General features: G+C 38.2%; 1 protein-coding gene across 1 annotated transcript; it reads right to left on the reverse strand.

The window, feature by feature from the left end:
* Positions 1-756: 756 nt before the first annotated feature.
* On the reverse strand, positions 757-27,132 carry LOC133521637 (uncharacterized). The gene is made up of 7 exons (XM_061856716.1): positions 26,928-27,132; positions 9,910-10,061; positions 8,431-8,647; positions 6,971-7,088; positions 4,231-4,298; positions 3,700-3,894; positions 757-2,442 (listed from the first exon to the last, which is right to left on the reverse strand). Exons 1-7 carry the CDS (start codon positions 27,021-27,023, stop codon positions 1,888-1,890), a joined length of 1,401 nt encoding a protein of 466 aa, XP_061712700.1. The 5' UTR covers positions 27,024-27,132; the 3' UTR covers positions 757-1,887.
* Between the last annotated feature and the right edge of the window lie 74 nt (positions 27,133-27,206).

Below are 27,206 nucleotides of genomic sequence, written 5' to 3' on the forward strand. Positions count from 1 at the left end.
TCAGTAGAAAAAGGCGCGAAATTCAAATTTTCTATGAAATGACAACCCTTAGCGCCTACTTTTTTTAATTTGCTGCTTATTTCTACTGACGGAAATGGCTTGACAGACTATACATAGATATATTTAAGTTGAAGGTTCATTCAGTCATTCGAGTTATAGTAGGATGCTGATCTGATAATGGATGATGATATGGATGGATGATGGTGGTCTAACCTAATTGTGTTTGGGGTTTTTAGAATTGTCTCGATGAGCACTAGTTGCCTGTGGAAAGAAAAGGACACTCAGCGATAAAAGCTTGTACCAAAAATTAAATTTTTGTCATAAACTTATTATTAATAAAGTTAATTTTTGCTCATAGTTTATGAGTTCTTAATTACCTGCTAGGCTCTCTGATACCTAACGTCTCCTTTTGCTGTTGGGAGAGAGGGAAAGGATTGTGATTACTTATGTTAGAACGATCAGAGCTCTAACCACGAAAATTGAAGTTCGCAATTGCGGGCATTTTTTCTTTGTCACTCTAATTACTAGTGAGAGTAAAAGAGAAAGATCCCCGCAATTTGAGAATTTCGGTTTTCGCGGCAGGCCCCCCGAGCTCGAGCCGAGGCGTCCAACACTTCGTTTTCTATGACGTGTGATCGGTGATGATAATTTTAGTAATTATTCTGAGGTGATAATGTGATGCCGGACGCGGATTGTTCTAGCGTCTGTCGTCTTTTATAGGAGAGGTCTTCTGAGTTTGTAATAAAACGAAATAGATGCATTATTAGATTCTTATTTAGAAGGCATGTGAACAATGGTCCATCAAGCTCTTTTCCTTAAATCTAAATGCAATAATAATATCATAATTCTCGAATAACATTTAAACTAACTACACAGTTGCGTAAAACGCTCTACGGTAATAATGAGCATAAAATTGACATTCACAACATTGAGAATGTGGGACTTTGTCACATGGAGACCGTCAGCCTAATCGCAAAGATTTCTCACCGACGTCAATCTATTTCGTTTGATGTATGTTTGGCGATAACGAATGAAAGGGATTGACGTTGAAGAGAATGGTCGCAATTAGAACGCATTTTAAAAACAGTCGGGGGTCCCTTAGGCCACACGTTTAATATTTCGGTAAATTCAAAGTGGAGAAGACCGTCCATAAGCTCTTTAGTCGCTTCTGACTTTCGCATTGTACACATACTCCACTTAGGTAGAGAGAAGGAGCGAAAGTTTTTCTTTCTAATTGTGAGCAAAGCTCGTATATTAATACGAGAGTTCTTGCTATAATGTTATGTGCCTATCTTCTCCACACTGACCTTCAAACTTTACATATATACCTAACAGAAGATGGCCAAAGTCAGTTTCCGCGTCTTATGCACATCCTTATTTAGCACAAATACCAGTCATCTCCGAAAATCTCCCATTTTACATTAAGGGCGTGTTTACACGGAGTCAATCATGTCTTCCAACTGTAATCTTTGACATAGTCCTAGCTAACATTGCATCGACTTCAAGAGGACACGTCATATTATCATAGAAATTTGCCACACTTTTTTAGCTTATTTCGACTACCTATCATCGGATTTTTGCTCAGTGAATATTGGCTCAATGTAAACGCTCCCACAATGGCCCTGTCGAAGTTGCAGACTCCACGGAACTCGTATATCAAGCCGGAGTGGAGAATCACGAAGACTACCAATGTTAATCTTCTTGTAGTACAGTGCCATGCCAGCTTTTATCACGTATATAAAACATTCGTCCCTCAGAAATGTAATAGTTACAAATTTAAAGGGCAATTTTATTATCCCCGTGATAAATTCTAGCCGAACCGTATCTGGATAAACCGAGCTAATGGCTTAAAAAGTAAAAAAGTGTCAAGCAGCATAGCGTGTCAAATTAAAACTTGTGATCGGTGCGCGTCTCAGTCTCAGCGTCCAAGAGTGGATCATTCTCTTCATCACACCTAGACGAGCGGGAACCATGCCTTGTCGCCGACACTCTTTGGGTAAAGTGTAGAAGATTCGGCACTAAAGCCCCACAGGGCGTGGCGGGCGCGGACCTAGACGAAACTCTAGATCCGGGCGACACTCTCGAAGTCCTAACAGGATAAGCCACTGACAAAGGCATGTATAAGCTCGACTTCCTGGCTTTCGGAGTCTTTTTCAAACTGTCTATCCTTCGGTGCCTTCTTTCATCGCTAGGTCTCCTTAGAGTGGATTCTCTGGATTGTGTAGGGCTTGTTGGCTGTGGGGGGGATTCGCAGGCGCCGGCCAGTTCTGTGGAGGGGCAGGTGAAGAGGTGGCGGAGGCCGTAGGCCTCGTGCTCGTAGTTGTCGTCGCGGGCGGGGGAGCGGTGCGCGGGGGGCGAGGCGCCGAGCCGCGGCTTACAGGCGCCGTCGCAGTACATCTCGCAGTCTATCAGCTCTAGTTCTAAGTCGAAGGTGGGATCCTGCTGTAAGGGAGAGAAAAACTTTATTTTTTTTATTTAACGCATAGATTCTCTGGGTGATAGAAATCTCACGTCAATGAACGCAACTTCAATTCAGCTGAAACTATACTTTCTATATCTACCTTAAGTTGCTATTTTATATATTGTATTTGTGTGTAAATATACAACATATATATATATATATATTGTATATTTATTAGCGTATTGGTGTAATAGCAAGGCAGTAATTCTTCCACTTTTAACTTTATTCTAAGCTTAATAGCATCGATCAAGATACAAGATACAAGAAATTTATCGCAGACGTTTCTTTTCTGCTTGTTAAAAATTAATTTATGTGTGTTTGTCTTTAATAGTCTCCATATTTAGCTCCTTGCACTACCTGTTGACTTTGTATGAGTTCTAAATTTCCTGCTACCTATAGGTAAAGGTTGTCTGGAAGAGATCGCTTTTTAGCGATAAGACCGCCTGTTGTTACCTGGTTCTATTTTCCTTTAAAATTTATTTGTAGTTTTACATGTATGTAAAATGTATAATTGTTGGTTCAATAATATTTACTTTCTTACTTACTTACTTTTCTGTCGATGAAAGCAAGAAAGTAATTGGTAATGATTATGTAAATATTCCATGTGAGTTTATAGCGGATTTTCCAGTATCCACATCCATCTCAGCTAGCGTCAGTCACAATAGTCACAATGGATGCAGCAAATAAAATAAGGGTTGTGCTGATGTATACGTGACCAAACATAAGGAAAAAGTTGAAATCCTACTTAAAACAGAGCTCATAAACGAAACGCTATTTTTAAAATTTCTAACGAAAGAATTTTAACATGGCCTGTACAGCTGACGTTTGTTTTGTGATTTTCTGCACAGATTTGGTTTCTATACTCTCCCCAAACTCAAATGACAACCGCGATATCATATTAACCAATTTCATTGACTTCTGCTACGACTATGCAAGTGTGAATGAGAAGTTTTATGACCCCAATCGTCATTTTTATAGTGACATAGATTCTGGAACTGTGTGGGAAGATCTCTCCCTTAACATTTCCTGAGAATGTTTACAGTAACCAGATTCTTTCCGAACGCTGTAGTTTCTCTGGGTGCATGTTCGGGAACAGTGTGGGAGCACGAGGTTCTTTAACTTACAATTGGTTCACAAATGAGATGACAAGATATTCTGCAAAGCTGTGGTTTCTAGTGGAATAGTAACAACGACAAAGCTTAGGATGGTATTCGATGCCACATAGTAAAAGAACTAACCAAGGGTTGAACGGGCGATGTAACCAGATTTTCCCTGAAGGCTGTAGTTTCTCTGGGTGCGGGTTCGGGAACGGTGCGGGATCTCGGAGGAGCACGGGGTTCCCTCTCAGTTAGCGAGGACAGCGAACGTAGCAGGCCGCAGCCGGTGAACGACTCGAAGTCCGTGGAATACGGAGGCGGGACGACCGAATTTGCCTGTGAAATTACACGGAGACCTTTTACAACATTATTGATGTTTTATTTACTAGTTATAACCCTTTTATGGAGACATTGAGGAAAGTTTTGATAGTTACGACGGTAATAAATCAGGTACGGACAGTGACACTAAATGGACCGTGAGCACTGGCCTATGAAGGTACGTACTGTACTTTTTTTAGTTTAACAAGACGTAATTCTTTACACGCCTCTACACCTGATCTAATACTGCTACTGCGAAAGGAATAGTGACGCTCATTTAAGGACAACTTTATAAGTAAACACAGTCGAAGCAAAAATGAAAAGTGTTAGGTTAAATACAAATGTGATACTCACTTCATTTGCTGCGTTGCATATGAAACTGGAGTTGAGAGACTCTGCAGTACTCGTCGCTGATAAAGAACCTGAAATAACACGTCACTTTAGTTGGCTAAATACCAGGCTTGCGTTTTATGGGGCCTATAGGCACGACATACTTACCTACTAGCAAATAATTAAGACCATAAAAAATTTAATTTAATTAAAACTGCGGAATAGAAATTATTTGGGCTAAATACGAGTAATGTTGAAACTTTGGCAGAATAGCTATTAAATGCCATAAAAAAGATTTTATTGTTTATTGTATGATAATTAATACACGAACAACAATAACAACAATACAAAACAACAATAACAACAATATGCTGAGACAGGGTCTTTTCCCTACTGCACACATGCTGGACCCAAGTGTGTAATTTTCGGATTTTAATGTGTACATAATTATATCTGTTGTTTCTTTTGTTTTTGTTTTGTTTTTCTTATCATTATCTTTCATCTTCTTGTCCTGTGTATGTGTGCTTTATGGAATAAATGTCATTTCTTTTTTTTCTTTTCTTTCTTTTCAAAAAATAGATTTGAACATCCAAACAAAATTAAATAAATAAAATACTAGGCGAGCACGGAGCATAGCTCTATATGAAGTTAACACAAGATACTCGTAGCACCAAAACAGAACCTAGTCATCGTCGTTAAGCTAATTTATACTGTGTACGTCCCACTGCTGGGCACAAACCGAGTCATTGTATAGTAGGGTTCGGTGCCGGATCATACCTAAACTAATCAAGCAGGGCTTAGGGCACCGCGTCTAGGGCGATCTCAGGACGAATCTGATGGATGATCCCGAAGAGAGAGGAGAACTAGAGTATAAAATGGTTTTTAAGATTTTCCATTCGGAAGCCCCTATTCTTTTACATAAAGTAGTCTGGTTTAGAGTTCCGCGAAGACGTGAGCGCTGCTGTCGGAAAAGAAACTTATTTTTTATCCCATTCAGCAGGACTGATTACGGTGGGAATGTATTTATCAAACGCACATGTAAACTTTTTAATGAGAATCAAAAACTTAATAATTTAGACATTTTTAACTGTTCACTAACACAACTTAAGAATGCATTTAAATATTTAGTACCTGGGCGACCGAGCTTTGCTCGGTTATAACTATTTATTGTAATATGGTGGTGTATAAGTGATAATCTTAACTACATTTTTTTACTAAATTAAACTTGTCTAAAACAATAAAAATTAAAAAATTATACATATATAAACTTGAACATATTAAAAAAAACAAAAGTTAGTCACCGGGCGAGATTCGAACCCGTAACCGCACTCGTTTAGCAGTCCGCGTCTTAACCCGCTTGACCAGACGGACAGTGGCCGGCAACACGAAATTAGCAACCATATTCTGCGTCGAAAGAAAAACGCATGAAAACTCGAAAACACGCGTTTTCCCAAACATAAGACTAATCTAGATCGATTGTTTACCCCCGAAAACCCCCATATACCAAATTTCAGCGAAATCATTAGAGCCGTTTCCGAGATCCCTGAAATATATATATATATATATATATATATACAAGAATTGCTCGTTTAAAGGTATAAGATTATAACTGGAATTTTTTATTTGCTTAAATTTAATTTACTACGACATATATTTAACGTATTTTCTACAGACGTATCAAATCACTGATTTACATATTTCAAGTATTTGTCAGAGTTATCTTTTTGTTTTTTGTAATAGCCATGGACCTGTTCATATCTTATTTCTACATATGAAACTATAGATCTATTTTTTGTCTATAAGTTTTGATCAACAATTGTGTATGACTGTTTGTTTCTAAATAAATAGAAAAAAAAACCGCTCAGGCCATCAAAATGTCTTCATCGACCTCTGGTCTGGGCTATCCTTACTCTAGCCCAATGTGAAGGGCAACAGTTTAGTAACCAAAAAAAACTAACAGTAGTCATGTTCAACTTTGCCAAACGCAGCCCTCCCTCGTGTTGCTTTAGCACTTTTTTCACTGGAGTCAACATGACGCACCACACTGAATGACGCACGAAGAAAACCAGTCGTCGAAGAAAACCCTAATGGAGGCTGATATGACCACACACCACCGCAGTCAGACTAAGAATGAACTAGCTTAAGACTGTGTAATTTGATTATTCGCTTTAAGTTGATTTGAGTAATTGCCCTCAAATGGGATTAGTTTGTTGAATGTCATTTAATTAAACAGTTGTTGCAATATACACTTTATTGCTTAGGCTTAGAATCCGATCCTTGAAAACCGAAAAATTACACATTAAGGGGACTCAGGGGTTGCACCAAAATATCCCCACTTTATATGTAGAGATATGTCTTTCAAAATTTGCTCCAGCAGCAGTCTTCAATTTCAATGCCATTACCAGGTTTCCGTATCCTTTGATCCGGATTGTAATAGCATTTTTACTACCGTATTTTTGAAATTAATGTATCTACCATTTCTGTGCGATAGTATTGATAGACGAACATGACAAAACTACGCTCAAGTGCAAATAAAACTGAGCCCCTAGTGTAAATTTATTCGATTTCGAAACGTGACATACGCGTTTGCGTTAAATCTCATTTAGTATAGGATTTAGACACAGCGTGCCAAGCGAAGCGTTTTGGAAACTCAAAATACCATACAAAATGACACTTAACGCAAACGCTTACGTCACGTTTCGCTATCGAATAAATTTACACTAGGGGTAGTCAATACGGTTCAAGATTCATAAGAATACCTTACCCGGTGCCCGAATGACGTAGTTTCTAAAGTAGTGTACCATCAGGTAATTCCCTCCGGATTTGCCATCGCCTTCTTCGCACGTGATGACCAATGGAAATAAGTCGGGTTTGCTCGTCACCTGTTGAAAAAAGTTTAATTAAATATTTCAAAAGTTAAGTAAAATCTAAGATGAATCTTTATTCAAGTTGGGTTGTCGACAGAATGTCATTAATATCTTATTATTACTAACATAATGTTGTAAACAAACATATGAATACGGTGTCTGAAATTAATATTTTCATTTTTAATTTAAAGGCTTTTATTTATTCGTCGTTTTTTAAATCAACAATATTTTACCCCACATCTGTAGGGCCCATGAGAGCGGACGAGCAGGCGAACCAACGAGCAGGCGAACCAACAAGAAATTCCCGCAAATACTGCTGTGCCGTTGGAAAGTTTTCCAATAGGGTTGTTTCCATCTACAAATCTTAGGGCAGAATTGTATCCCAATAAATTCTTTTGGATTATAAGAACATGTTAAACTACTTTTAGGGGACCTGTAATGACCATATTTTTGTAAATATTAAATATAAAATATCTTTTGGCACACGTCACGTGACCAAACTTGAAACGTCTTTGAAGATTAGGATGACGTCACAACTCTCGGATTGACACTGTTGACAGTTAGGCGATAAACAACAAATGACAAATGTCAGTTGACAGTTCGTATCTTCTACGTATGTATGTAGTTATGTGTCAAACCGTAAACTGTGACGTCACACAATTTTCAAAGAGCGTTTTGGGCGCGAAAGCATTTCTCAAAATATATTTTGTTAATTTAACATATTTTACGTTAATTTAACGTTTTTAGCATAAAAGTTGAATTTTAGGGCAACTTTTAGTTAATATAGAACGTAATACAAGCGTTTCAAAAAATTTGAAACAACCCTATTGCAAAATTTCTACATTAAAATTTTTGGGACGACTCTCATATTTTTGTATGGGTACTTATCGAAATTATTTATTTAAATTTAAAAAGAAAGTTTTCTTAGTTTCCTATAAAATATTCCTGAAATTTACGAAAACACTCCCAATATTTGTGAAAGTTTTCGCAACTTACACATTCTGTTCCCGCAACCCCGTAGCTACTCTAGCCGAAATCGACAAGAAAGGATACGAGTGCGTTGAGTGTGCACATACTCGTAGTGGTCGACTACTCACTGTGCCGTATGGTCAATTTGCACAGAATGGCATACAAAGTACTGTTAGAGCACCATCGGCGCTGTGCGCATAAAGGATGACTCACGTTAGAACGGCCCGAGTCCGGGCCGAGTCATCTGACACTTCGTTTTCTATAGAAAGCAAATTATGATCATCGGTCACCTGTCATAGAAAATTAAGGGTTGGTTGCTTCGGCCCGGACACCCGCCATTCTGGCGTAATTCATCCTTATCGTGTGCGTTCCGTGTTTCCTGTTATACCTCTGAATATGGTGGAGGAGCCTGATGAAACGAGCCACAGCGACTATATCTAGGCGGTGGATACACTGAGCCCGCAGAATCATGGTCCGAGGCTGGCCGGCGCGCGCAGCACGATAGCGAACACATGTACACGCGGTGTGAGCTCCGCTTGAAGACTAGGCACCACACGCAGCAGATCAGGATGCCGCCTAGGGTGCCGAGGAGGAAGAGAACTGGCCTGAAAGTTGAAAAAAAAAAGACTTATTGACCGAGCTTTAGAGAAGGAACCGTCTACATTTCAAATTGGACAAAAATGCTTTCATGTCATGATTTTTTGTGAGCAGGCTCGATGATTAAATAGATTTTTTGTCGATTCACTTATTGGATTTTTTTTTTTCATAATGGCGGAGTCATAGATGTAGTCAGTTTTAAGTTATACTCGCGAAGTCACAGAGCCACTAGTTTTAGACAGGTAGATGCTGCTGCTGTATGTATAGGTAGGTAATCATAGTTCACTTAGCACAATTTCATTATATTATATTAATTAGTAGGTTTTTAATTTATCTTATTCCCAAGTACAAAACCTGCACCTAACAAAAGTGTATTTTTTGACCCAGTGGTTGACTGGTAGAGAATGCCTTAAGGCATTAAGTCCACCATTTGTACTTAATATTTTATGTGCAATAAAGTATAAATAAATAAATAAATTTCACTGTTTTTATATCTGGGGAAATGAAAGTGAGATTCCGCCGCGCTGTCTCAAAGGGTTAGATCTATCTTGTCGCAGGATACTTTCTGCTGAGAAACAGAGAGAGGTGATATGTCATTCCTTCTCCTCTTCTGCAAGATAGCAGAAAGTGTTTGGAGAAAGGACGGATCTTATATAATAGAATTAAACTGGAATCCAAGATAGCAGCTTTTTTAATACAAGATTTTTTGATGTAGTTTGGGAAAATTAAGATTCAGTAAATGTGGAAAAGACCGACTATAAAAGGAGATCCTCTACAACCTCTTTCGTCCCTTCTAACTCATGCGTTTCACATACTTACTCCATTAACAGAAGGTCGGTAGAGCAGAAAGAGTGAAACTTTTCCTTTCTGACTTATTTCGTGTCTGAGTGTGTGAGGGTGTGTGTGAGATCTGAGCGTAAACCATTACGTTAGCTTTGACGGTCTTTCCAGCAATAACATTTATATACCGGTCTTCTCCAAATACACCTTAGTTTTGTTTTCGTGTAATAATCTAGTAGTTACTTACCATTTCGCGTACAATGGATACCGGTGTAAACCTTTTTCATCTCTTGCTCCCACCTGGGTGGAGTTGGGGAGCAGCTCACCGCACTGCAGCGCAATAAATGAGGAACAGAAACTCCTCGAGCTCACAAGACTCACCATTGCTCGTACCATGCAGTAGACCTACTCAAACCCATGTCTTGGTGGGGCTCTTGTCACCTGCCTCACATCACCAATAATGAAAGACAAAATTCACTTAAACACGTACCATTGAGCGTACCACGGATAACGGTAGACCTCCTTAATCTCCTGCTCCCGTCTGGGTGGTGATGTGGCCGGGGCGCAGCACCCCGCCTCGCAGCACAACCAGTGAGGCGGACAGAACCGCCCGTCAGGGCAGGGTGTCTCGGACGCTACCCGCTGGAAAACCAAAGATTTCATTTCATTGGTACGTTGTTGTGATAGCTTGGTATGTTGTTGATATGTCGCTGATCGTAATAAATTGGTAGAGGGAGGTTCGGTGAGACAAAACTGTGATTTCATGAGACGCAGATTTCGCATGCACATATACCTGCATGCGGAGACGGAATACATGGTTCCGGAACCGGCTCTGCCTATGTCAGCGGATGTCACGAAGGGAGTTATAGAAAAGGTAAAAGAAATGGAAGCACAGAGATAATGGGAAGAAGAGACTAGCTGCAGACAGTCTTAGATGATGATCAAGGGCATTGATCACAAAAGAACCAGGTATCTTCTGAAACTAGGTAAGAGCAGTCTGAGAATATTGACAGGTTTTATTACTGGTCATAACACTCTCAACAGACATCTCAAGGTAATAAAAATAAATAGAGACTCCTCCTGTCCACACTGTGGTAAGGAGGAAACTAGCTTCCATCTACTAGCAGAATGTATCATGTACGCGGCACTGCGATATAATACATTCGGTAGAGACTCACTAATAGAAAACGAACTAAAGGACGTCGAACTTAAAGATGTCCTTCTGTTCTGCAGGAAAACAAGAAGATTTGAGGAGATTGGTAAGGGAATGCCGCCGGGACGGTAGAACACCTGCAGCTCCAACTTCAGGGAATTGGGCTGAATGAACGCAACACGCGATCGACAGCCCGCCTGCTTCCGGCCGAGCGTCCTTACACTATATCTACATCTACATCTACCTGCATGCACATTGATAGAATTTTATAAGATTTAGTGGATATATTTAGTTTCCCTATTTTGTACACAATATAAGGGGAATTTTACTACGTGTATAGTATTTTTATAGCTCAAAGGAAAATAACAAATTTTGCTAGTCCCAAATTGGGATTTCGTATTTAATCCACCCGGCTCTTCCAACTTACCAAATTTTATCAAAATCTGATAAAAAAGATATAAATCGGCCCGCTTATCGGGCTCGTTTTTACCGTTGGCTAAGATGGTCGGCTGTCTATCATTTGTCACCCTACCTGTCACGCTCTAACAAATACGTAAGTGCGAACGTGACGCATGATATGACAAGTGACAAAAGCACGACCATGATACCGCTGCTGCAGTGGCAAAATGGTTCCATTTTTATCACTTGTCACTATGCCCGTCACTTTCGAGCTTACAGACTTGTTAGAACGTGACAGGAATGGTGACAAATGATAAAGAGTCAACCATCTTAGCCCTACAGCACGGCTAGCACATGACGGGCGCGACAGTCGACAGGCGAGAAAATGCCGCGACATAGAGCTTTCTCGCGAATCGGTAGCATAAGACGCGCGCGACAACCCGCTGTCTCGCGGACAAATGTCAAAGCGACATAATTTTGTCGTTTGACAGTTCCACGCGGGATACTCTCGACACTCGTAGCACAAGTGCACTATGAGAGAGAAAATATCCCGCGCTTCAACGTCAAAAGGAGAGAAACTGTCTTCGAGGCTAGAGGGTCGCGAGAAGCATATTTTGTCGAAGTTTTGTTGACTTTGATCCTAAAAGAAAGTTAATTTTCTATATTTTGTATTTATTTCATACTACAGCAATTTTCTGTGTAATTTTGGTATGAATCCTGAGTTTTATGATTTGTCCGTTAGCTAGGTAGGTAGGTACGTGGTATTGCTTTATAACATACCTATTAAGATACCTATATCTATATCATGCCGCTAATAACAAAATGATTGTATTTTTTCACATTTACTTGTTTGTTCTCTTAAGTTAAATGAAAACCCGACAGAAAAATTAAAAGCCTAAGATTGTGCCACAACATCAACAAAGCAAACAGTTTGATGGCGAATTGACTGGAGGGTGATTAATAGAAATTACTTTGTGGAAATCCGTATTAATTGATACAATTACTTCGCTAATCCACGAAATAATTAAGTGCTAGTCAATCAGTGCTAACCCGTTACACTTACACGCGTATTTTTACAGTCAATGCATGCAACCTACCACCTAAAAAATATATACGCAAATAGTTAAATAAACCACCGCCTAAGTACAAAAACTCGTCACGTGCTTCAATTGGTTGTGGGATATAAACCGCGGACTTGGGGTTTAATTATAGGTATATCCGGGTACTAATGATTTATAATATGTGTACAAAAACGCATCACCTAGAGAGGATGGGAGAGGATCGTGCTGTGAGAAGAGTGTATGTGGGGCACCCGGGTGGAAAACGTCCGCCTGGGCGTCCCAGATACCGCTGGAGTGACGAAGTCCTAAAAGACCTGTTCGCCCTCGGAATACCCAACTGGCGTGAAGTGGCGCAGGATAGGGCAGAGTGGCGCTCTCTTGCGTCAGAGGCCAAGATCTTGTTTGGGTCACTGAGCGAGTGAAGTAGTAGTAGTAGTACAAAAACGCAATGTATTTTAAAACTTTGGAGAAAGCCTTCAGATTGGGTAGGGTAACCTACACCTACTGTACTTAGGTACCTATTACTTACCCTAAGTAGGTGTCTAAGTACACTTTTGTTACTATATCTGCGTATAATAAAATAATGCAAAATAATGAATCTGGCAGCCCAACTCAACCTCCACCTTACAAAAGGCCACGGCCGTAATACGAGTATTCTGTAGTTACCACCCTAATGTACGATTCCCACCGACTGGCTGGAGTCAGGCCGCACCGGAGCGCATTTTTAATGTGCCTATATATTATATATCGCAGAAGCGATAGAATCCGTCCGGAGGCGTCTCCGCGTCCGCGAGCAGCCGACCGGCTTGCGGCCACATAAATGTGAAATGCGATCCGACTCCGCCCGTTCGGTGGGAGTCGTAGTAGTCGTACTTAAATCTAAATATCTAAAAGAGGTCAGAGTAAATAAAATAACTTAATGTTTTTGTGTATTTGCAATATGAGAAAACTTAAAAAACTAACGCTGCATCCATAGATCGCTAAAATACAAAACACGCAAAAATAACTCATTGTTTTTAACATTCGAGTGTCGTTGTATGGAGTAGGTTCCCAACTTGAGCCCTTCTATGTGCTTCGTGGCAGGATGGCTGCGCCCAGCAGCAGCATGATTAGGTATAGGCGCCGTGTTTAATGACAGACTTGTGCATGTCATCAATCTATCTTCAAAGCCAGCGGTGCAGCAACTAGCCAGCCACAAGGAAGATATGTTGGGGATTATCATGAGATCTTCAGTCTTCTTCGTAAAGATGGTAGCTTATTAGCCAACACTTTCGGGTAATCTCAATTATCTTAAAAAAACACCAATCATTCGTAAGGAGTGGTATTTAATTATTAGGTAGGTAATTATCTTTAGATATAATAATGTACTCCAACTTGTAACGACAAAGCGAATCAAATTATGATTGACACATTGACATTTCCGACTTCAAAATAATATTTGCTATTTCTTTAATCTTAATACTGCGAGAAGGAGACAAAGTTATCGTGACTAGGGACGCTCCGTTTCTAAAGCTGACTATTCATTATTTTTCCGATTATGTTAGTACCGATTCAGTGTTGCCACGAAAGAAAAGTTTGTTCCAAGTATAAATGGCCACACTGGCTAAGTCGCGCGCGGGATGGCTCTCTCGCGTGGAATTCTTTTCTCGATCTGCCAACTTCACGGCTAGCACATGATTACACGCGGGATAACTCGCGCCGCGAGAAACAACAGTCGCGTGTCACAAATTTCTATCTCGACCTGTCAGTTTCTCGATTTTGGTAGCACAAGTTGGCAGATCGAGAAAAGAATTCCACGCGAGAGAGCCATCCCGCGCGCGACTTAGCCAGTGTGGCCATTTATACTTGGAACAAACTTTTCTTTCGTGGCAACACTGAATCGGTACTAACATAATCGGAAAAATAATGAATAGTCAGCTTTAGAAACGGAGCGTCCCTAGTCACGATAACTTTGTCTCCTTCTCGCAGTATTAAGATTAAAGAAATAGCAAATATTATTTTGAAGTCGGAAATGTCAATGTGTCAATCATAATTTGATTCGCTTTGTCGTTACAAGTTGGAGTACATTATTATATCTAAAGATAATTACCTACCTAATAATTAAATACCACTCCTTACGAATGATTGGTGTTTTTTTAAGATAATTGAGATTACCCGAAAGTGTTGGCTAATAAGCTACCATCTTTACGAAGAAGACTGAAGATCTCATGATAATCCCCAACATATCTTCCTTGTGGCTGGCTAGTTGCTGCACCGCTGGCTTTGAAGATAGATTGATGACATGCACAAGTCTGTCATTAAACACGGCGCCTATACCTAATCATGCTGCTGCTGGGCGCAGCCATCCTGCCACGAAGCACATAGAAGGGCTCAAGTTGGGAACCTACTCCATACAACGACACTCGAATGTTAAAAACAATGAGTTATTTTTGCGTGTTTTGTATTTTAGCGATCTATGGATGCAGCGTTAGTTTTTTAAGTTTTCTCATATTGCAAATACACAAAAACATTAAGTTATTTTATTTACTCTGACCTCTTTTAGATATTTAGATTTAAGTACGACTACTACGACTCCCACCGAACGGGTGGAGTCGGATCGCATTTCACATTTATGTGGCCGCAAGCCGGTCGGCTGCTCGCGGACGCGGAGACGCCTCCGGACGGATTCTATCGCTTCTGCGATATATAATATATAGGCACATTAAAAATGCGCTCCGGTGCGGCCTGACTCCAGCCAGTCGGTGGGAATCGTACATTAGGGTGGTAACTACAGAATACTCGTATTACGGCCGTGGCCTTTTGTAAGGTGGAGGTTGAGTTGGGCTGCCAGATTCATTATTTTGCATTATTTTATTATACGCAGATATAGTAACAAAAGTGTACTTAGACACCTACTTAGGGTAAGTAATAGGTACCTAAGTACAGTAGGTGTAGGTTACCCTACCCAATCTGAAGGCTTTCTCCAAAGTTTTAAAATACATTGCGTTTTTGTACTACTACTACTACTTCACTCGCTCAGTGACCCAAACAAGATCTTGGCCTCTGACGCAAGAGAGCGCCACTCTGCCCTATCCTGCGCCACTTCACGCCAGTTGGGTATTCCGAGGGCGAACAGGTCTTTTAGGACTTCGTCACTCCAGCGGTATCTGGGACGCCCAGGCGGACGTTTTCCACCCGGGTGCCCCACATACACTCTTCTCACAGCACGATCCTCTCCCATCCTCTCTAGGTGATGCGTTTTTGTACACATATTATAAATCATTAGTACCCGGATATACCTATAATTAAACCCCAAGTCCGCGGTTTATATCCCACAATCAATTGAAGCACGTGACGAGTTTTTGTACTTAGGCGGTGGTTTATTTAACTATTTGCGTATATATTTTTTAGGTGGTAGGTTGCATGCATTGACTGTAAAAATACGCGTGTAAGTGTAACGGGTTAGCACTGATTGACTAGCACTTAATTATTTCGTGGATTAGCGAAGTAATTGTATCAATTAATACGGATTTCCACAAAGTAATTTCTATTAATCACCCTCCAGTCAATTCGCCATCAAACTGTTTGCTTTGTTGATGTTGTGGCACAATCTTAGGCTTTTAATTTTTCTGTCGGGTTTTCATTTAACTTAAGAGAACAAACAAGTAAATGTGAAAAAATACAATCATTTTGTTATTAGCGGCATGATATAGATATAGGTATCTTAATAGGTATGTTATAAAGCAATACCACGTACCTACCTACCTAGCTAACGGACAAATCATAAAACTCAGGATTCATACCAAAATTACACAGAAAATTGCTGTAGTATGAAATAAATACAAAATATAGAAAATTAACTTTCTTTTAGGATCAAAGTCAACAAAACTTCGACAAAATATGCTTCTCGCGACCCTCTAGCCTCGAAGACAGTTTCTCTCCTTTTGACGTTGAAGCGCGGGATATTTTCTCTCTCATAGTGCACTTGTGCTACGAGTGTCGAGAGTATCCCGCGTGGAACTGTCAAACGACAAAATTATGTCGCTTTGACATTTGTCCGCGAGACAGCGGGTTGTCGCGCGCGTCTTATGCTACCGATTCGCGAGAAAGCTCTATGTCGCGGCATTTTCTCGCCTGTCGACTGTCGCGCCCGTCATGTGCTAGCCGTGCTTGTGCTACCAAAATCGAGAAACTGACAGGTCGAGATAGAAATTTGTGACACGCGACTGTTGTTTCTCGCGGCGCGAGTTATCCCGCGTGTAATCATGTGCTAGCCGTGCAGTACCTGGTAAAATTTTGAATGGATGCATGCAAAGCGACGTGTAGTAGGTAAACATTTTTCAAATTTACATTGGGCTGTTTTTGATTTAAGTTTAAATACGTTCCAGTGTATAATATTTCACGAATGTAATTTTTATAATATTTTACACATCAATTCACTGGGAGCTGAAGAAAAATATAATGACGGTGGTTTAAACGCAAAGAAATAGGCTGGTCTGATGAACAAAACTCGACATAAATTAAAAAATATATTAAAAAGCCAGTCAATATGCTTAATCGCCATTATCCGAGGAAATCCGTTTTATCTGACGAAAAACTTGATTAAACATCTGAATGCGAGATCAGACGGCTTTAATTAAAACATTCATTTCATACTCTTTAGGGTTCCACAGTGAAAATATGAAAACCAGACGATTCCAATGCGTTCTTGTTTAGCCTCAGTGGTTTACCTTTTTTTTTACTACATCCGTAATTTTTCGCGATTGTCTTAGCATGAAAGAAATGCGTTTTCACATTACCAAAATGAGACTTAACGCAAACGCGTACGTCACGTCACGCTATCGAATAAATTTACACTAGGGGTTCTGATCCGAAGACTATGAAGAAGCAAAAAGTAAAAAGTGTCTTTTTATATTTTTTACACACTTTTATTTAACTTGCCGTGTTAGAATAGAATGTAGTAGTGTATATTTGTTAAATAGTGTGGGTCAAATCTTAGAAGCTAAATACCCACTTCTCGATTTCCGAAACAGAGCAAAAATAATTACCTACTATATGCAAAAAAGAGGGTAAAAATGTTCTTGTAAGGGTAAAAAAATGTCTAATACCATTTGATTAGTGCTAACTATAGTAATATAGTATTTTAGTAATATAGCATTGAAGTCACAAAAAATTTTACGGAAGCCAAAAACATATAATCCTACCTATGTAATTTTAAATAATAACGTAATTTTAAAACCCGTCCACTGATTTGACCAGAAAAGAAATTGACGTCAATCTCATCTAGCGTCCACACACTCAATTTAATTACCAAAGTCACTGGCTGGTAATTTAAAAAAATGTCCCCAAATGCACATATCGTCTTAAATTGGTATTCTTGCGTCCGCACCTCCATTTGATTGACCATAATATTAATATCGAATAAAATGGAATCGGCGAGCCAATTTCATTCTTGCGTCCACAACATCTGATTTGATCAGACAATTTAATTAGATTGGCGAAAAATTGTTCCCGTCTGGACGGGCATTTAGTCCTAACTAGCTGCAAGAATACTTGAATGCAATACCAATCTCGTTGTTCGATTTTGAAATCTTTCGCTTGCTCGGGTATCAATATTGCACGAGCGGTTAAACAACAACTTTGTCCCCTTGAAAAACAAATAACTATTATACATACAGAACCTCCACTCGTCAAGCACATTTTCTCTCAGGCCTTGCTCATGAAAGCCAACCTCATATCTCCGTGAATAGCCAGGCAGCCAAGTAGCAAATAAGGCTGAATAGAGCCGTTTGAATGTAAAAGGTTTATTTCGCGAACTTACGTATTCAGTGGCCTTGTGCGTTTTAAATGGTGTTTTGCTATCTAGATGTTGTTTTCATTTTATCTTTTTCTCCGGATGAAAAATAAGAAAAGTAAGGTTATTTTATGTGTTTAAACTTTAATTCGAAAAATACAAAAAAAGAAATGTATTCACTATGTGTGATACTTCAAGTGAAACTATATATAGCTATCCATACCGTGATCGGCAACGGCGACCCTAGCTAATTATACTTAAATACATTTGGCCAACTTTACTGCCCCACCTGCGATAGTTTTTAAAAGTAAGTTTGACTTTGCAAGCCATATTAGAGTTCACGTTCGTAATTAGCTAGGGTCGCCGTTGCCGATCACGGTATGGATAGCTATAGGAGGGTTCCGACCGGGATTTACGTATCTGACGTTTCGCGTCAAGGTCAATGAGACGAGCGTTTTCAAAGTTCTTTACGCTCGTTTTGACACGACAACGCCATTCTGGCCGCAGAGAAGCATTTGAAGCATTTGCCAAAGCTAGTTGTGGCAAAAATGTTTAAGGGGACTCCATTTTCATGTTATTTACAGATGTCAATTGTTAATGAACGACGTTAAAATCACATCAAAACGATATTTACATGTCCTTTAGTTGTCATCCGCCCGTTTGTCTCTCTCGCGCCGATACATGTACGAGACAAATGTACGCGCAAATTATAACTAAATTACATAATTTCCCCAATTCGAACTTTAGGATACGTCAAATTTTGATATGATGTTGTTACAACAAAAGTCACTTTTGACATTGCCATATCCGATCCATATCGTATTTAGACCTAATATTTGACGTACGTATCTTAAAGTTCGAATCGGACCGAAAGTCTCGTTCGAATTGGCATCCTATAGCCACCATAGGCAGCTGTAGCGGACACAAACAGTAGCGTGGCAAAATAAAAGTGCTGCCGCATTGTAACCCGTAGCACGTTTCAATATGTAAACAAACGAAACTCGACGGTCGTTCTACACACACGATAGACACCTACGGCCCAATTCGAACTTTAAGACACGTTAAATATTAGGTCTAGATACGATATGGATCTTATATGTCAGTGTAAAAAGTGACGTTTCTTCAAACGCCATAAGAAAGCCGATGTGTGTATGTATGAAACACGTGTGTATTGGTCAACACACGTGTTTCATAAGACGTTATTCAATACACTTGCGAGAAAAAAAATCTAGGATTATGAACCTAAAAGCAGTTCAATAAGTTCCACGCTACGAGCAAGTGACTTAAAAAAATCGTAAAGCACAAAAATAGGTACTTTGTCATAACAGCGCAGCGTCCGACGTTACGTCAGAGCCAGAGATGATTAATGCTAAGCCAGATAGCGCTCGAGTGGATTGTTTTCCGAGGGATTTATTTTCGCTTTTGTTGACCCAAATACGTAAGCTTCTCGATTTCCTGTTTATTTATATCACGTTGATATTCGGAGTAATTTTAATGTTTATTTTTAGAATTCTATATTTGGAGCAGGTTATGGTACAATTAAAAAGTTTAAAAACTTGACTGAAATTATTTTGGCCAAGGGTTTGTACTGTATCGTTTATTATAAATATTGATAAAACCTGGTCTAACTGTTGGTTTGTTTATTGTAGTACTATGTTCATAAGGCATAATCAGGGTACTTTTACGCCATATCTGATATAAGAAGGTTTTGTATTTAGTTAAGTATTTTAGCGACTTTATGGGTCAATTGCACCAAACCAGCATTTTTATGTAATAAAATTTAAAGTTATAATTTGTAGAAAAATATTACTTTTAGGACAGACATGTTCATGAATTTTTTTAAATATATTTCAGTGTGAAAATTCGATCTGGCCACGGAATTTTTTGTCCATGGGAATTGGATTTTGCTGGCACGGGAATTGGCTTTTTAAGAATTATTCCTATGGACTATGTTTTAGTATGATGCTTTCAATATCGTCTAGAAAATATATTTCGCACAAGCCTATATCGATCTTAATTTGAGATTATTTCACCGATTCCTTCGTACGATTTAAAGAAACAAAAAGTTAATATCCTGCCAAAACATGCTATCTAGTGTCCTCTTCATGATTGCTCAATTAAGCATCTGCAGAATAAATGTGGTGAATTTTTATTTTTACATAAAAACAATTTCTCACGCAAAATTTTGGATTCCCGATTTTCTGATGCAAGCAAAATGACAAAAAAATCAGCTAAAAACGAAAGCCTATCGGACATTTATGGAGTTGAACCATTGCTAGAGTGGGTCGACAGTAATGCTAAATTATAGTTATTGGCAAAGTCGGAATTGTCGTAAGTAACATGCCATTTTCTCTAAAACGTCACCATGCAAAACCAAAACTTTTTTTACTAAAATAAATAATAAGACTATGCCGCAATTACACATGATTCGTAAAGCGAAATATATGGGCTTTACGAATCATGTGTAATAGCGGTTCGCATAGTACGATTTTTTTTGTGTAATATCGTCTTGTTCGCAAACAGTAATTTTATTTGTATTTGTCCGAAATCGTTATTGTTACTCGGGAAGATTGGGTATTTTGTCTAAACCATATGCTTAACGTCGAGCTCCCCGAAAGAAATGTGCACCTTATTAAAGCACTAATTATATAGATGTGTAATTTCTTAATAAAAATGTAATATCAAGAAAAACGGCTAAGTAAAGTTGTATTTATATTATATTTATATAGCTTATCCATAGGCAGTTATCTCATTCTCTCTTCCAAAACGTATCAATTGACACTTCAAAATGGGCGCGGTAGTTTTGACGCTACGGTATCCACCGTACGACATCGGCACAATATGTTTGTCAACGACGTTTAAAATGACACTTGCACAGTCTGTGCTATAAAAATCGCTGCCGAGTTAGCTTGGTCTGACTCTACCCACTTACACTATATATAATACCAACCGGTATTGCTACAACAGAGATGATTCATTAGTCAACCAAAACTGACAACAACACAAAGTAACCATACAAAGTAACTTTGTGTTTTTTCTCTCAATGCTCTCAATTTCATGAAATAAACGATGTACTTCTCAAAAATATTTTTTATTTTATTTTAAGGTTTGTTGTGTTTAGTTTTGAATAATTTACTTGTGCGTGAAAAAAATTTTTTATGCCAAAAATAAATAACTATGAATAATTAAATAATTTGTCATAACAACGCAGCTTCCACTTTATATTACGTTACATCAGAGCCAGAGATGATTAATGCTAAGCTCAATGCTCGAGTGGATTGTTTTCCCAGGATTTAGTTTCACTTTTGTTGACTTAAATACGTAAGCTTCTCGATTTCCTGTTTATTCATGTCACGTTTATAGCCACCGATTAATTAATAGAGTAGGTATTAGTTCGAAGTGGAACCCAAAAAAACCTATGATATATCTTTCGCTACATTAGTTTTTTGATAGTTATCACTAGATAAGCTTACAAAAAATGTTACATATTTCTAGCATTGATAAAAACCATAATTAAACTAACAAAATAGAGGGATTTTTATGGCCGTAAGCAACGAGTTCTTGCATTAACAAGAAATTGGTATAATATTTCCTTCTTATTGGTCTTGGTTGTTGTGGACTATTAGGGTTCTAAATTATGAACAGGTTAGGGCCCAAGTAAAAAAATTAAAAGCTTTAACCCACATACAAATAATTAAACTTATGGTGTTTACTCTATACCTATAAATAACTTACCGTGCTTATGTTTATTATAAATAGATTTTATACTGTCATCAAAGATACGAGTATACAAGGTGTCCGGTGGCAGATTTATGTTTTAATATATGAAATAAAATAAAACTACGGAACCCTAAAAAACGGCTTAAGGTAGAACATTTAATTAGAAAAGAGCAGAAATGCGGATTTAGTTACTTAAATATATTATCGTCTAAATGACCTCCGTGAACACGTACGAATACTGTAGACCCTCGAGAAAACCTCGGCAGATAGCTTCACTCCACAGCCGGTGCGTCCGCGGGAGGAACTTTCTCTTCAACCGCACAGTGCGCGACCATTTAGGTTCTAGGGTGTGAGGATGAACACCCTGCCGACGGCGGGCGGTGCGGTGATAAAAAAGTACCCGTGGGCATCATGTCAAACAATTCTTCAGAGCACAGCCCATTGTACAAGCGGTAGAACATACATAAGGAGGCAAAGTCTCTCCTTAGACTCAACGGTGACGCTTGTGAGTTTGGGATCGTCGACGATTCGTACAGTACGCCTTTGGACTGGGTTTAAGGGCCCAAGGCTAATCTACAACGCGGGTAACATAGGCTGGGAAAGTATTTATGGGGAAAATTATAGGGCTTAAAGTTTTTATATAGAGATTTTTAGTGGAAATCTGTTGACTGTGCAAGCCAGATTGTATTTAATGCTCGGCCGACGAACCGTCTATAAATAGTAAATCGATAGGAACATGTGCACTATGCATCTCGCTTAAGATCCTCGCTGATTACGCCGTTAAACACCCTATTTAGTAGAAGATAGAGTTGAGTTTTCCTCGTCGTTGACCGCTGAGGAATTCTGAATGAACCAGCGAAAACTAGACCAGGGAGGTTGTTTAATTAGTCACCTGCAATAATTTACGGGCTGAATATATAGGTCATACTGAGCAACTTTCACTATGACCTCAAACGGTAAATTAAATCGGGAAAAAAATATTGTCTGTGTGACCTTGACTTTTTCTATGGGAGAGTAAATAGTTTTTCCGGGATTTCAGGGTTGATCCCATAATAAAAGTTGTTCAGTATGATCTATATATTCACCCCGTAAATTATTGCAGGTGACTAAATAAACACTCTGTATCGGCACTGAATTTAAATATTTTATCATGCTTCTATTGCTAGGTAGATTTGGATTCGTCTTCGAAGATATTTTTCGATTGATTTATCAATATAAAAAAGAAGGAAAACGAGCAATCTCATTTTTTGGAACATTCACGCTTTTGGGGACATTCCCAAAATATGAAATTAAAAAGAGATCACATTTATTATATTCTTATTGATTTTTTACAGTCCTGATAAGGTCATGTGAGGTAAGAGAAACAATTTACGAATTCCCTACGAGTTTTTCTCTTGTCCGAATGTGTTTCTTACTCCACATATCCTAATATATGAATATCTATCCATAAAGTATAGAAGGATTTAAAAATGTTTTAAAGATTTTCAAAAATATAAGAGACAATTCAAGAAGTAGCTTTATAAGCTCGGACCACTCAAACTGGTCCAAAAAATTCAGTCTGATGTTTAAAAAAGCGGCCAAGTGCGAGTCGGACTCGCCCATGAAGGGTTCCTTTATGACGTATTAAAAAAAACTACTTAAACTACTAGATCTCGTTCAACATTTTACCACTTTGGACACACATTTTACCACTTTGGTAGTGTCTCTCGCGCAAACTATTCACTTTAGAAAAAAATTATATTAGGTAGGAACCTAAATATCATTTTTGAAGACCTATCCATAGATACCCCACACGTATGGGTTTGACGAAAAAAAAATTTTTTTTTAATTTTATGACGTATTAAAAAAAACTACTCACTAGATCTCGTTCAAACCAATTTTCGTTAGAAGTTTGCATCGTAATGTATATCATATATTTTTTTTAGATTTTTCATTCTGTTATTTTAGAAGTTACAGGGGGGGGGGGGGGGGACACACTTTTTTTCACTTTGGGAGGTTCTCTCGCGCAAACTATTCAGTTTAGAAAAAAAGTGGCTGTGACAGAATCGGACAGACAGACGGACATGACGAATCTATAAGGGTTCCGTTTTTTGCCATTTGGCTACGGAACCCTAAAAATGATATTAGAAACTTTAATATCATTTTTGAAGACCTATCCATAGATACCCCACATGTATGGGTATGTTGAAAAAAAAATTTTTTTTTTAATTTCATGACGTATTAAAAAAAAACTACTTACTAGATCTCGTTCAAACCAATTTTCGTTAGAAGTTTGCATCGTAATGTATATCATATATTTTTTTTTAAATTTTTCATTCTGTTATTTTAGAAGTTACAGGGGGGGGGGGACACACTTTTTTTCACTTTGGGAGGTTCTCTCGCGCAAACTATTCAGTTTAGAAAAAAATGATATTAGAAACCTTAATATCATTTTTGAAGACCTATCCATAGATACCCCACATGTATGGGTATGTTGAAAAAAATTTTTTTTTTTTTAATTTCATGACGTATTAAAAAAAAAACTACTTACTACATCTCGTTCAAACCAATTTTCGGTGGAAGTTTACATGGCAATGTATATCATATATTTTTTTTAGATTTTTCATTCTGTTATTTTAGAAGTTACGGGGGGGGGGACACACATTTTACCACTTTGGAAGTGTCTCTCGCGCAAACTATTCATTTTAGAAAAAAATGATATTAGAAACCTCAATATCATTTTTGAAGACCTATCCATAGATACCCCACACGTATGGGTTTGATGAAAAAAGATTTTTTGAGTTTCAGTTCTAAGTATGGGGAACCCCCAAAATTTATTGTTTTTTTTCTATTTTTGTGTGAAAATCTTAATGCGGTTCATAGAATACATCCACTTACTAAGTTTGAACAGTACAGCTCTTATAGTTTCGGAAAAAAGTGGCTGTGACAGAATCGGACAGACAGACGGACATGACGAATCTATAAGGGTTCCGTTTTTTGCCATTTGGCTACGGAACCCTAAAAATCCCTCTCGAACATGAGAGGAGGTCTGTGCCCAGCAGTGGGACGTAAATAGGTTGAATTATTGTTTAAAAAATATGTAGGTGAAAACGAAGGGTACACCGTTAATCTTCTTACCTAAGATATTTTAAGCGAAATAACAACCTTACTCAATGGCTAAAAGCTTATTTCAGTACTCTGGTGGATTACGAAAATTTAATTAATAAAATTCGTTGGTATTAAAGAAACCTGACATAGAATTGATTTGACTTTTAGGATGGCCTATGTATAAATACGTTGCCATTCTAACAGGCGTTCCTTTGTGTATCTTCTATCTTTGTGAAACAGCCTGCCGTCAAACATTAGGTGTGCAAAAACTCTTATAAGCTTTAAAAACTTACTGAAAAATCATTACTTGTCTCTTTCTTAGTGTGCCCCTGTGTATTATTTAGTCACCTGCAATAATTTACGGGCTGAATATATAGGTCATATTGAGCAAATGTCACTATGGGACCAACCCCGAAATCGCGAAAAAAAATTACTCTCCCATAGAAAATGTCAAGGTCTGACATTCAAAATGTATGAAACAGTCAATTTCTTTTGTAAAATATTTCAGGTAATTATATAAACTCCCTGTATCAGGTTTTATTTTCAGCCAGTAGGTAAATCAGGTTAGACCTAGATACGATTCCAGACGGCTTAGCACAGACTGAGTAACAGGCTTAGGTTACAGGTCATCGCCCATTAACCTAGTGCTTAAATCGATAGGCTGTCGCCTAGACAGGTAAATCTTTATTATAGGTCATCGAATTGTATTTTAAATTAAATTTAAAATTTTAATGATTAGTAGGTAATTTTGGGTTATTCCCACTAGTTACCACCAAGTTGTTACCAGTGGTAACTACTGGGATGTTTTCCCACCTTACACCAGTGGTAAGTGTAAAAGCTAAATTAGTCAAGGAGAAATTAACATTTGGATGAACTTATCTTATTACTTTTTTGTAATTTGAATTTATTATACAAATGAACAAATGATCACTTAAATGCAGTTTACAGGAACACTAATAATCGACGTAGTATTATTTATTAAAGTACTCTATATCTATACTTTACTATTGATACTATTTTTATAAAATGTTTGTGGTAACTGGGAAACAAATATTTATTAATAGTAGTTACCACCAACTTGGTTTGGTGGTAACTACTGGGAAATTTTCCCAGAAGTTACCACAAACTCAACACACTCTAGTCTACTGACAAATTTCTTTGACAGACTGTCGGCTCGATTCGAAGAGTGATACGACATGTTTAAGATCTTTAAAATATCGATAGCAAAACTACATGTCAAAATTGCCGTTTATTTCGATTCCGCTGTGATCCCAAAAAAAGGTCTATCTACGATATTTCTAACGTCAAAGTGACATTGGTTGTCCGAATCGAGCTGCTTCTGTCAATAATACGACATAAAAACGATATCTAAATGAGAACTTATCGAAACCAGAACTTATAGTTATAGTATTGCATTCTTCGAATCGGGCCGTCTAGGTATGTAATCAGAAACTAGAATCTGGAACATCAGTAAATTCTCTAATCTGTGATCGCAGAAAGATAATAAAAGTTTGCGCGGGAAACGCTATAGTTGTAGTTAGAAAGCTCACAGAGCTGTCATATCTATCGTCGCGCGTCTCAGACTACCATAACAACTTGATGCCCCATTACCCATCTTTAATACAGACCTAATGGATATCTTTATACTGGTTTTAAAGGCGAGTGCTCGGTAAACAGCAATGTACTTAGAGCGCAGACGCGACGTGCGATCGATATAACTGTCAAACAACCACGCTCCGACGCTCTATCATAGAAGAAAACACTATTTTTTTTTTTCATATTAATTTTTAGAATATTTGCCTAAGATATAAAGGTTGATATGATTATGAAGTAAGGATATAATGCAGACTAAATAAATAATGATGGATGAATGTTTTAAAAACGTTGTCTCTTCTTAAAGTTATTTTATAATGAAAATGACAGTTTATAAAAAGGAATTATAAATTCAAAGATGTGGCATAATTTGGTTTTAGTCAGCTAGTGTTATTTTTTACAATTAACGCTCCCAAAAATAGTGTTTGTTTTAGTTATATGTTGTCATATAGGATAAAATAAGAAAAAATACCTAAAAAAAATTGCATTTTCTTTGATAAGATCTACACAGGTCTACATTAAGACTAAGTTAATTTATTAATAGTCTGCATAGGTACAGATTTTTCAAAAAAATAAATTGAATAAGGGCAATGCTACTTACGTTTTGCATAGTGTATATTTAAATACTTAGCGTATGTGAAAAAAACTAGAAAAATCACGTTAGCCCGTCACAAAGCCTTTTAAAAACACTAGGTACACAGAATTCTAAAAACAACACTCACTTGTATAGGGCTGAAAATAAAAAATCCAAGTATCGTGAAGGCAGTAGCGGTGAAAATCATGGCTAATATCAAAACAGGCTTTAGACAGGGAGACATGGGGTTACACGAAGTCTGGTGCTGGTGCACCGGTGGTCAGAGTTTAGGGGGCATCGTTTGCGCCCTACCCCTCTGCTTGCGCGGGTCGTACTGAGGCAAGCCTTCAGCGACCAATTTAATGTGACCTCCGTGGTTACCTTCACTCGCGTTGGTCTTCGCAAAACGGTCGTTCTTCCGCAAATA

Source organism: Cydia pomonella, chromosome 9, assembly GCF_033807575.1.
Source record: "Cydia pomonella isolate Wapato2018A chromosome 9, ilCydPomo1, whole genome shotgun sequence".
Lineage (NCBI taxonomy): Eukaryota > Metazoa > Arthropoda > Insecta > Lepidoptera > Tortricidae > Cydia > Cydia pomonella.